General features: G+C 43.2%; 1 protein-coding gene across 1 annotated transcript; it reads left to right on the top strand.

Moving 5' to 3' along the window:
* Nucleotides 1-1,341: 1,341 nt before the first annotated feature.
* Nucleotides 1,342-11,081, top strand: PROC (protein C, inactivator of coagulation factors Va and VIIIa). The gene is made up of 8 exons (XM_009479225.1): nucleotides 1,342-1,408; nucleotides 1,796-1,956; nucleotides 2,940-2,964; nucleotides 3,518-3,628; nucleotides 4,322-4,462; nucleotides 4,829-4,938; nucleotides 5,893-6,010; nucleotides 10,513-11,081. The coding sequence occupies exons 1-8, from the start codon at nucleotides 1,342-1,344 to the stop codon at nucleotides 11,079-11,081; spliced, it is 1,302 nt and encodes a 433-aa protein (XP_009477500.1).
* The last annotated feature ends 1,638 nt before the right edge of the window (nucleotides 11,082-12,719 follow it).

Below are 12,719 nucleotides of genomic sequence, written 5' to 3'. Positions count from 1 at the left end.
ATGGATGAACTTTGAAACATAAACTTTTGTGTGTTTAAAGAGAGCTTGTTATCAAGAAAGTCTGTGGCCAAGTTTGTAAGAGAAAAAGAAAAAAAAGTTTTATAAGCAGTCAGAGTCCTCCTAAATGGTGGCACTGGACATCAGCTGAGATCCTGGAGAAGCCCACATTTTCCTAACACCCAGTGGCACTTTTTCCAATGAAGGACCCCTAAGGACAGACACAATGTTGTACAGGTAATTTGCATGACAATGTCACGTGCTGTTCAGCTCACAGAGGTGCCGCTGCACAAACTACTTTCAGAGAAGGGGACCACACTGATTCGTACCATGTCTGGTGCAACAAAACTTCTGAAAAGGATTGTGGGTTTTCTCTAAAATGTTTAATATTCAAAATTTAATAGAGGATTTTGTGCTGATGAGAGCTAATCCAGTACACCAAAGATGCATCGTGCTGGTACAAGCTTCTTGCCCTGCCTCATCACAGTAGGCAGCTGATGGGGCAGGCACTGCCTGCTCATGGCTGTAAGGGGGGGGGTTAGTTGCCTTGGCTGTTTTGTGGTGGAACCTTTGGTGAGAATGTAAAGTGGGAGGACTCTTAAAAATAGCAGTATGTGTCCCTTTTGGGTGATTGTGTTCTGTGAGAAGGTGATAGGATCTCTCAAGAGACCTCAGCAATGGGTGGTTATGCTTACAAACTAAATACAACCATTTCTACTTGCCAGAGAATCAAAAGAAAAACAGGTTTGAAAAAGGCAGTGGATGCCTCAGCTGTTTCACTTTTCTCCTGCATGCAGGTAAATTGTCAAGCTCCCCCTGAGCACTGTTTGTTTAATGACTAAAAAGAAAGCACTTCATGTCACTCCGAAGAGTAAATATCTGAAGTTATGGATTAACTAAGTTCCAGCAGAGCTCATGGCGGAAGAATAGATCACGCTGATTCACACTGAATAAAGCAGTAAGTGCTTCAAAAGTATTGTATCCTTCGGGATTTCAAAGTACAGCCTGCTTTAATGAAGCAGAAAGCTTGTCAAAAATGTCTGGTGACAAGGGGAGGATGTTGGGGCAGACAAGAAATGTTGTGGGGGAGCTGCTGATGGTTTAAAGGGAACTAGCAAACCAGTCTGGAGGGCCTCTAATGAACGGCCACTTTGGAGCTGGAATCGGAGAAAGTCATGGCACAACACAGCATTCAGCGAGGGAGCTGCTCTGAAAAAAAACAGTGAAGGAGCTAGCTGAGCTGTCTGAATAGAAACTCTCTGTAGCATGGGGATCATGCTGCAGCTCAGCAGTGCGCTCCCCTTCACACCTACCTTCTCCTCTTTAGGTGGCTCCTGCTGCAGTATGTGGAAGCTCATCACCATAGGGGTGCTGCTGGCTGCCTGCTCTTCACGAGTCTGTAGTACCTCAAGTAAGTTTTCATTTTAGAGATACCCTTCACCCTCTTCCAGTCCCTGCAAGTGTGTTTCCTGCTCCTCTGTCAGTCACAGGGAGTGGCTGGAATCGTTCCCATTAATGGGATTTGAATTCCTCTAGCAGGGGTTCACAGACACAGTGCTGGGCTGTGATGGCTGCCTGGTCACAGCCCTCATGAGCCCTGCGAGCTGTCCGAGTATCACAGAGCAGAGGATGGAGCTTGCTTCTGTAGCACAGCACTGGCAGCCCATGGTTTCTAGGGCAGGCTCTCTTGCTGTGCTGGAGAGGGCCTGTTGTTCTGCTAAGTGTCCTTTAGGAAGGACCACTACCAGTTTTCAGCCAGCTGTTTTCCCAGCTTGTGCTTTCACATTTTTGCTTCCAGTATTTTACAGCAATAAAGATGCAAACCAAGTCCTGAAAATCCAGAAGCGGGCAAACTCTTTTCTGGAGGAGCTCAAACCAGGCTCTGTGGAGCGTGAGTGCATTGAAGAGCAGTGTGACTTTGAGGAGGCCAGTGAGATATTTGAAACAAAGGAAGCAACAGTAAGTTGTTTTTTTAAGGATGAATGGGGGACTTAACCAATAAATTGTTTTTTTCTTAAAGTATTGCAATCCAGGGCATAGGAGATCTTGCTGTCAGCACTGAACTTGCATCACTCCTGATTCCTAAGGTGTAGGCATGGTTTTGAATGTAATTGTGTTACAGTGATTGTCAAGTTACCACCTGCATGCGCCACAAAACTTGGCTGCTCATGCATGTCCCACCTGACCTAATTGTGAGGTTTAGGTCCCAGCCAGGTAATCCTGATCCCTGCTTGACCCCATTGGCTATTCTTGCTGTCACTGAGTTTTTCCCAGTCCTTCTAGTCTTTTGCCTTCTGCTGTCCATTCACCAAATCTGGCTGCCGTTCACTATCTCCCCAGCCTCCCACCTGTGCCTGACAAACATTTCTCTTACCACTAGGTCCTCTCTCCTTCGCCAAAGCTTGTATTTTCAATTGGACACTACGTTTATTGTCAACATCACTGATTCCTGCCCCTTTCCACGCCCAATTGTTGTGCTGGCTTGGACTTTTTCTTATTGTGTTAAGAAAGGTAGGCTCGCCACATAGGATGAACCAGTCCTTGCTGTCCTTCACACCACAGAGTGGAGCGGGGTCTGTCTTCACAATGCCCACGCTTTGTCTAACTGGGCACAAATGAGTTGTGTGCTCAACAACACAGATGACTTACCTGGCAGTAAGTGACAAGAAAACAGAGAAGCTGTGGGGATATTGAGGGCTTGTGGTGCTGGTAGGTCTGCAAGCAGGATAGGGGGATCTGTGCTGAGTATAGGCAATACACGAATGTCCAGGTTGGCCAGTTTTGTTGGTTTGTAGTGCCAGTCACTACAGTGTCAAGAAGAATGAGACTGATGCTGTTGACTGGGGTGCTGTGTTCTGTTGGCCAGGACCATGATACACTTTAAATCCCTCGCTTGTTAAAAATCTGCTTCTAGCCTTAATGCAAGTTTTGTTTCTCCGCAGCGAAATTTTTGGAGCAAGTACGTAGGTAAGTAAAAGACTTTCCTAATCACTTCTTTGTGTTCCCTCAAGAGTAACTAGTACTCAGCCTTCCTGCTGCTGTGTATCACACACTGATTCAAATTCTTGTTCTCTATTATATGGGGTGTGCAAAGAAGGTTTTCCTGTCCTATCATACAAGCAACCTGCTTCAAAAGCTTAAGGTGCATCTGTGCCTATCATCAGTCATCTCCCCAGAGCTAAGGCACTGGTCAAAAGTGCTCTCTGATGCTCTGGCCCTGCCTGAGGTGGTCCGAAGAGGAGCCCCACCACTGCTCTTCACTTCTGCAGTAACCTGCCTCTCCCTGTCTGCCTCGGGTTTTGCTCTTTCTTCCCCTTTGGCCCACTCCACTCACTCTGCAGCTGTAATTCAGAACCCAAACAAATGCCCTTGTGTCTGGGCTGACACCATGGAAGTATCACCATTCGGTGGCAGAAACCATGGGTGATGCTTGGGAATCTGGGGAGGGTCTGTTTGTGTTAATGTTTGATCTGTGAACTCTGTATGATTCAGGGACTGAGTTTTCCTCCCTCTGTTTCAGATGGAGATCAGTGTGACCCACAGCCTTGTTCCAATGGGATCTGCAAGGACAATATTGGAAAATTTTCCTGCATCTGTAACAAAGGCTGGGAGGGGGTTTTGTGTAATTATGGTAATGCTGCCTTTAATCCACTATAACATCCTTTGTAATAGGGGTCAACACTTTTGTCATTGCACAGTATACTTACTTTCCTTACTCATGTGATTTCTATTTTGCTTCATGATGTGGTAAAAGGATTATCTGTGCTTATCTAAAGCAAAATGAAATTTCTGTCGCCATGGGAGAGGTTTGGAGATCTGAGCTATCTAAATTTTACAGAAATACTGGAAATAATTCTGTAAAGCAGGGTTCCCAGTTACTTTAGAACTGTCAGCACAGGGATGATGGTGGGTTTTTTTACAGTACAGGGGAAAAAACAATCCACTGCAAATACTTGATTGTCATTACTGTAACAATTTCTTCCTTGGACAAAAGCTGGGTAGCATATTTAGGGATGAGCGTGTATGTCTTGTGTCATCAACACTTTGCATTGTCTGACTTGCACTCAGTGACAGTGAATTTTCTGTTCTCCAGTCTACCTGCCCTGACAGTAATCTCTCTTTTCACCGTCTCCCCACTGCTTTATTCCAGACCAAGGTCTGCTTGCTGTCTCAGGGCCTGAGTGCCATTAAAGCCTGCAACTGTCGTTCCAAATCCATTGTCAGCTGTTGCTCACTTGAATCACAATGTCATTTTACTGCTTTACCTTCCTTTGACTCTTTGGCTTTCCAGCTTCTTGTGTCTTGCTGCTCTTTCTTTCCGCAGAGGTCAAATACACCAACTGTTCTGTCAATAATGGAGGATGTGAGCATTTCTGTAGGGATGACCCTGCCAACCAGTGCCGCTCTTGCAGCTGTGCGTCTGGGTATCAGTTGATGAATGACCATACCATGTGCAAGCCTGTAGGTAAGAGGAGGATGTTCGTAGTCCAGATTTGGCAGAGGATTATTCAAACATGAAGTAAGAGAGGTTTATAGGAGAATTGTCTGCAGTGCACTTCGTACTAGTTTTCAAAACATCCATTCCATGCAGAGTAACTCTGTGCCTGCGTTTCCCAGCTCCGTACCCACTTTATGGCCTTTAACATGTGTTTGCCTCATGGGGACATACAGGGGAATCAGGAAACTGCCTCCTCTGCAAAGTATTGAGGGACTTCCATGAAGCCACTGAATAGTATTGCCTAGGTTAGAGAGACAGAGGGAATGCTTTAGAAAGAGGTTTTGTATTGGGTGATTTGTTCTTTGCTAGTTAACTTCTCTGCATCTCCTGTAGTGGAGTTCCCCTGTGGAAGAGTGAAAATGGACTACATCGAAGCCAAAGCAGGATTCAATATTCGGCTCATTGAGGGAAAAGCGGGAAGAAGGGGAGACAGCCCTTGGCAGGTAAGGAGAAAGGAGTTTTTCACCACAAATAGTTCAGGCTCTTCCCAAACAGCTCTGCCTGCCTAGCTGCTCCAGAAAGTCTCCTACATTACTAGTGGTGGTGTCACATGAAGCTAAGATTCCCTGAACTTAGCTGCTTTTTCAAAAGCAACCCAAAAGTTGGAGTGACGGGAAAAGATAGTTTATTATCTGTTAGAACTCTTCACCTTGTCACTGTTGCCAAGTTTTTTACCTTACCTTGCCAACAATGTCAAGAGAGAGGATAGTGATGACACTTAACCTACTCTGTTGCTCCATCCTGGGGAAGGCCACTACAGCTCATGCTGCGTGATGCATGCCTCAGCTACTGTAACAGCCTTATGGTGGGAGTGTGAGCTAATCGCCTTCTTTCTGCATGGATCTGTTCTTATAAGCCTCACCTGTCATAAGTTCAAGTTAGCAGATTTAATCAGCAAAATATGCCATAACTTTACAGAGCAGGTTGGGACATCACAGAGAAAGGGGAGACCTCACAGAGCTTATCGTGGAACTAGTGAATGCCTATAATCAGGGCCTGGTTCTCTTTGACACTAAAAGCCATTTTACACTGTAGCATGAGAATTGCAGCCTGAGATGATGCACTGACTCTGATATGCTGTGGACACAAGAATAATCCCCTCATTTGAGCTCTGTGTTCAAAGCTTTGAAGTACCAAAGTGCTTCTTTGCAGTGACCAGCATCATCCCGTGCTGATTTGGATGAAGCCAGCCCTCATTCAGGAAGAATATTCAAAACTTTTTTGTAGGTGTTCCACAGAGACCTTAATCATAGTGCTGTAGAGCTTTGGCTTCAGTGAATGTGACATGCTTTGGTGCTTGATGCATCTGGGCATTTTGCAACCACAGAGAAGAATGTGTACAATATTTTGTGAGCCATGCTCCATGCAGTGTCAGACCTCTCATTTTTTTGTTTCAGATTATGCTGCAAAACAGCAAAGGGAAATTTCTGTGTGGAGGTGTTCTCATCCATCCATTTTGGGTCCTAACAGCAGCACACTGCACTGAGGCAGAAAAGGGGCTCAAAGTAAGACTTGGTATGGAAAAAAAGTCTCTCCCTGTTTTTTTAAAGATAACTGTTTCATTCCCAAGGTTTATCATCTCAGGAGAAAGACCAGCAGGTTATGAAGACAGAAGTCCTTCTCGGTGGTAGGAGTAGGTTGTTTAGGAAGTATTTAATATGCACCTTAGCATAAACCAAAAAAGATTAGTAAAAATTTTATTTCATTTGAGCCGCTATCAACCTTACTATGGAAGTGAGCTGATGTCTTCTGAGCACTGCTGCTTGTCTATAACACAGAAAGACTTGGTCTCTTCTGCTTGTGTTTTTCTGGTGATTAAAGTTTCAAGGTCATCCCAATGCTGGAAAAAAAAAAGTCTTGATCCCAGGAGGAGAATGTCACAGTGCCTCTTCCTGCCTTTTCATACATCTGAACACCATTTCTTAAGAGAGTTTCAGTAGAGAAGGAGGAGAGGTGCTGCAGAATGGCAACACTGCCTTTACTGGCACTGCTGCTCTTAAGCATGAAAAAATCTGTGTCAAGTACAGTACTGCTCCTGAATTAACAGACACAAATAATTAGTGTTCCATTCACACTAAAGTAGAATTTGGTTTTGGATTACTGTTTTCTATGTACTGTTGGTGACAGAGGCATAACAGCTCAACTGCTTTCTTTCTCCATTAGTGAAAAGATAGGTTGTTTCCAGTAATGGCGGAAAGTCTTGCAAATATATTGTCTGTATGCGTGTTCCATATACACTGTGGATGTGCAGATGTTTGAGAACAGAGGCAATAAGGCACATACAGATGGATGTGTTTATGTGCATCCTCTGTTGTTCAACATAAAGGATGAATGGAAAAGCATGTGATATAGCCTTGGGTCCTCTTAGTGCCAGAATATCCACCTTTTCCCCAGAGGGACATCAAAGTAGAAGTGTCTGTGGTAGTTTGGAAATATGCATACACACTACACGTCTTCAAGCACTTCCAGTTACTAGTAAGTCATGTTCTTCCCTTTTAAGTGATTGCCAATATGTATATTTAGTTTTAGTGAGGCCCAAGAGGAAGAAACCTGTGCAGTTTGCTTGGTAAAGGATCTTGGAATGTTTTAGGGGAAAAGCAACTGTCAGATGTGGTGTTTGAATGCTCTGCAGTGCTAGATGTAGCTTTGAGTGTAACTTGAAGGGGACAGGTCAGTGGGAAAATGGTAACTAGGGGAAGTATTGAGGCTGCATTTAAATTACTCCACTCTGGCCTCATACTGCAGGTCTTGGTAGAGATCTGAGCAATCTGACAAGCTTTCAGCTGGCATAGCCATGCCCAGAGATCTCTCTGCAGCAAAGACAGAAGGGGTGGGATCTGTCAAGAGAGTCTTGTGCTGTCCAAATAAAGGTGATTTTTCAGTGGGTGAAGAAAAGTGTTGGCACTTGAGAACGCTGATTTGAGAAGGGGGGTTTTTTTGGATTAAATGAGACTCAGGAGACATCTCACACATAAATTTGGGGTGAGTATACAGGCTAATTTATAGTGTAAGGATGATCAGCAATAGAGACTCAAATTTCTCTCACTCTCCTAGCTGCCCAAAAGACCTTCCTTATTAATGGAGGACAAAACAAGTGTGTAGTCGTGGACTGAGAGTTGTGACACATGACAGGAGAACCCTTCTCATTGTCTTGAGCAATATTGTTGTGGTGAGATGAAAACCACAGAGGGTCCTTTAATGTGATATAGGGGGGGTTGTTCAGGACTGAGATGACTACAGCCTGAGACTTCACCAAGAAAGAAGAGATTCTTCTCCAAATGATACTCCAGGTCAAGCGGAAGGGAACCTTTTTAAGACCCAGCCTAACATCACATGGCTGTCCTTTTACATGTATCTTTTGGGCATTTTACTGCCACCAGAAGAGCAGTTCTCATCAGAAAAATGCATGCTCTAAACCGTAGAGACATCTGCTGAGATACATGTAACAGAGTTTTGAATGGAGACATTGCCGTGTTTGTGTGGGCAGGCGTGAGCTCCATGACGGTAACGAAGGTGTTCGTACTGAGACTGCAGAGGTGATACTCAACCTGCCTCTGTCAGGCTGGGATACCCAGCACTATTCTGGACTCATCCTGCTGCAGCTCTCTGCTTGCCGTCCATAAGAGCAAAACTGGAGGGGAAGCTCGCATCTAGGTTTGCACTCATGAGCTTGGGGATTAGGACTCACATAGCTTTTTAGTGTCTGAAATTAAAAGCTAGATCTCAGAGTAGCTGATGTTTTGGAAGATGGATTTGTTGAACAACCCAGTTTTCCTGTTTGTGGTTCTTGTTCCTGTGTCCCCAGCTTAAGAGCACCCAGAAGTGGGTTCAGAGCTCCAAGAAAATAGAGCAGATAGGTGAATGGTAATGATTCAATACTGTCTCTCACTTCCTTGTTTACATAGAATTTCATAGTTAATATTTTTCTGCCAGCAACAAGATTATGATGCTCCTTAATGTGTAGAACTAGATGCATTTCACACAGCCTCTAGGTTCAGTATATCCAGGTGTGGATAGGACTTCTGGAATTTGAAACTCTTGGGGTAGATAACTCTACTGAGAAAGGAAGTATTAATGACCAGAAGTCAAAAGGGACTTCTCCTGGGCTGGGGCAGGGGGAGTTGTTACTACAGTAGCACTGGTGCAAAAGCTGTCACCCACTTGTTCATAGGTGTCTCAGGATACAGACAGTTCATGGCCATGCTTGGATACAGAGTGTGTGAAGCCTAGTAGAAAGTATGCTCCTGCACAACTAAACTGCCTTCCTCAGAGGAGATGATCTGACAGTGTTCGAGTCCAGAGTATTTCTGAGGCCTAAAGCAGAGTTTTGTAGCTGTGAAGATAGGAATAAACCCATGCCCCTTATATGCCAGTCAGCCCCCAGCCACAGCGGCTGCAGAGTGGGTAGCAAGGAAGTGTGCTCCAGGGGTGCTATGGACACTGTTGCCACAAAGAAGAGAGGTCGTGATAGCAGAAAACACCAGACTTGTGAGTGTTGGCTTGGTAATAGCAAGTCCTTCAGGCTCTGGTACTACTTAAACACAGGTGCCTGCCAGAGCAGTTTCAGCCGTCTGCTGTGGCCAGGTATGAAATATCCATTGGCTGTCTGCAGAGGAGCAAGAGGAGAGACTCCGAAATAATTGGTCTGGAAGTCCAAGATCCAAAGCTGGTCTGGAAGTCCAAGATCCAAAGCTGGACTTAAGGAGTCTTGAGAATCTATTTCTGGAACTATCATGGATCATAAAGTCCCTATGCTTGGAGACACTTGACTCTACAGAAAAAAAAAAAAAAAAACCCAAACAGCAACAATACTTCATTGACAGGCTCAAGCACAGAAAGCAAGTGACTTCAGAAGACCTTGGTCACACAAAGTCAGAGCAACTTGGCTTTAGAGTTTGCATCTGGACAGATTCAAATAAGACTGAAAGAAGGCAAAAGTTAACGCAGGGGTGAGGAAACAAATTTGAAGGATAGTATTGTGAAGCACACATTTGAAAAGACAGTGATAAAGACCGACTTCCAACTCACTTCTAGAGAGACTAAGAAGGAAGGGACACTTCTGTCACATGCATGCAGCGTGGGCAGAGGTGAGGTGTCAGCCTGGATGTCCTGCCACCTCATGTGCTTGGATTTTGCCTGCCTGCAGCTCAAATGCGCCTAATGGACAGTTCTCCAAAGAAGTATTTTTATGAAGTACATACTGAAGTAGGCCTTGGTATGAAGCTTAAATTAACCAGCAGCACAGTTCAGAAATGTGACAGCCACTGATAATTATTCTTGGGGCTATCTATTCACATCCTATCAGAGAGATCTGTTTCTGTCTTTTCCAGTGTATCACAAGTGACTTGTTCTTGCTTTTCTGGCCCTTTTCAACTTAGTTTCCTGCTTACTGTTCCATAACTGCTTGGCCCACAAAGTGGCCATGATCATGTAGCACAAATAACAACTGAGAAATCTTAGTAGTCAGAAATTCCTTAAAATGCAGATGCAAGATTTCAGAAAGGAATAGCCTTACCAATCAGTCATCTTTATCTTATAAATCCTGAAGTTCAGTCGTTCAGGCACTGGTTATGGTTACACAGCATAAAGCTCATGTACTGTTGTAAATGTCTTGCTTTGCTGTATGCTTGCTCTCCCAGCTTTTAGTGCTGACTCCAAGAAGATTGTTTTCCTCCTGAAGAAGCTCTCTCAAGTTGCACAAGTGTACTGTAATATCAACACAACAGGGCAATACATAGGCATTTCAGTTTCTCACCTGATGACCATACCTCTAGGGAACTAATTCATTTAGTACTGTATGTATTCATGATTTAGATAAATACAGAAAGTTTACAGATTTGTCCATCTAGTAAGAACACTGTTAACCTATAACATAAAATGAACAAATATGTATATTACAAGGGAAGTAAAAATGTGAAGTACAATCCTAAAGCCCAGTGTAATCCAGATGCCTTGGTGTTTGTTCAAGGTGAAGGAAGGTTCGGTAGCATCTGTCATCTTCTTGTTTGCTCTTCCAGGTAAATTCCACCGTCTCCGTACTGAGGCAGACGAGCAAACCATTTGGGTTGATAAATGGGTGAGCCACGAAAATTACAGCAAGGAGACCTCCGATAATGATATAGCCATGCTGCACTTGGCTGAGCCCGTGATGTATAACAAATATGCGCTCCCTATCTGTCTTCCCACCCGTGACCTGGCAGAACAGGAGCTGACAAGAAGTGGGAAGCAGATGGTGGTAACTGGCTGGGGCAGCACAAGTGATGTTAACAACAATTACTCTACTTTCCTCAGTTATATTCAAATCCCCATGGTTCCCCGGAACGAGTGTGCCCAGGTGATGAGATTTGCTATCTCTGACAACATGCTGTGTGCTGGGAGCTTAGGAGATAAAAAAGATTCCTGCAGTGGGGACAGTGGAGGCCCTATGATCACTAAATATAAGGACACTTGGTTTTTGGTAGGACTGGTGAGCTGGGGTGAAGGCTGTGGAAGAAGGGAGAAATTTGGAGTCTACACCAAAGTTAGTCAGTACCTTGAGTGGATCCAGCATCACATAGATGAGATGTCAGCTTCTTGGAAGGGTTGATTCTGATACTGAGAGTCTGGAATATTGTGGCTATGTGCTCATGACAGTATGCAGTGTAATGTACTGTCAGATCTTCAGTATTAAATATTGAGTATATGTTAACCTTGTGTACTGTTTTCCTTGATACCTATTTTTTTACTACTTTTTTTTTTTCTTTTTTACATTGTTTATACTGGTTAGTTTCCAGGTTATGTTGTTTGTTTGTAGCGTGGTCCTACTTAGGCCTCACAGGCAAGAAATAATACCCCGATATGCTGAGATGCTGTACAGCATTGTAGAAAATAAGATAGTCCATGGTCAGACAACTCCATCTTTGAAGTGTAAAATGACTGAATTGGTTGGGGTGAGGGGCAGGAGGGGACAGAGAAAAGTATTTTTACAATCACCATAATGATACAGTTCTGTCATTTCAGCCTTACTCTAACATATTATCCACAGTAACTGTTTTGTTTTGTGCTGTAATTTTTCTTTCAACACAATGAAATTCTAACAACTTCATCACTGCATCCACTCATTCATGTCTTGCTCCAGTGCTCACAGATTAAGTTGATTCAGCAGGTCACTAGAATGTCTCTGTATTTTCTATTCTTTGCACACTCAATGCCTCGTTTTACACACCCCCCCAGACTTCCTTAAAAGTCAATGGGAATTCTGGTGTTATTAGAAAAAAAAAAAAAGAGGTTTAATTCTAAGCTTTCACATGCTCTGTTTATCCTAAGGTCCGTAAATCTCTTCTAATTAGCAAGCAAAGCAAACACTTTTGTTCATTCCTATTCTAGTGAATGCAATCAGCTGCAGGTTATATTAGCGTTACTAATACTTACTGATAAATATGTGTGTGTGTGTTTGCATCTGTATCTGTATGTCTGTGTGTATATCAGTAAATAAAATAAAGATACATAGCACCAATAAGTTAACAGGAAGTAGCAATAGTCAAAGTTAAGTTTAATATCACAATTTATACTTGTTTTTAATCTTAGCACTTAAGCTTGCTAAATATAATTAATCTTGTAGGAAAAAAAGTGAAACTAACTCTTCTGTAGTGATACATGTTTCTAACATCTCAATCAGGATTTGGACCCATATTTGGATTGGTGAGGAAGTTCAGTCTGCTCTTGTGATGAGATTGTTAAACAAAAAAAACCTCAGGTACAACAAAATTATATTAGGATTTGTAAGAAATTTAATACGCTGTCAGCAAAGACTGACTTAAACTTGTGGACTTAGTCTTGTTGGCTTACAAGCTGCTTACATGCTGATTAAGCAAGTGCTGAAGTTGATTCATGTGTTAAAGAAGTAACAGTCACGCTAAGAGCTTCATGTTGGAGGTAAGCTGAAACTGAAGAGTACAGTCAGCCATCTCTCTGTGTTGCTGTGTCTTGCTTTTTCTCTTTTTTCTCTTCCCCTTTTTTATTTGGGACTGGATTTTAGGATCAATGAATGTTAAAGAATAATGTGTTGAACAGCAGCCTTCCAGCCAGGGCCTGCACCAAGAATATGTGCTTCTGAGAAGGCTGATGTTGATAGTCATTGAATTACAAGGAAAAACATTATTGCGTTCAAAACGAGTAAAACGTGTCTAATTAAAGGCAGAAATCGTAATGTCAATGAATAGCTGTGACTATTACAGGGCAATAT

Source organism: Pelecanus crispus, chromosome 9, assembly GCF_030463565.1.
Source record: "Pelecanus crispus isolate bPelCri1 chromosome 9, bPelCri1.pri, whole genome shotgun sequence".
Classification (NCBI taxonomy): Eukaryota; Metazoa; Chordata; class Aves; order Pelecaniformes; family Pelecanidae; genus Pelecanus; species Pelecanus crispus.
The sequence above is the reverse complement of the archived record's forward strand: the minus strand, read 5'-3'. Positions and strand labels throughout refer to the sequence as shown.

Coding starts and splice junctions, on each gene's coding strand:
- PROC (XM_009479225.1), top strand. CDS start 1,342: ATGTGGAAGCTCATCACCATAGGGGTGCTGCTGGCTGCCTGCTCTTCA. Junction 1,409..1,795: donor ACGAGTCTGTAGTACCTCAA/GTAAGTTTTCAT, acceptor TTTTGCTTCCAG/TATTTTACAGCAATAAAGAT. Junction 2,965..3,517: donor TTTTTGGAGCAAGTACGTAG/GTAAGTAAAAGA, acceptor CCTCTGTTTCAG/ATGGAGATCAGTGTGACCCA.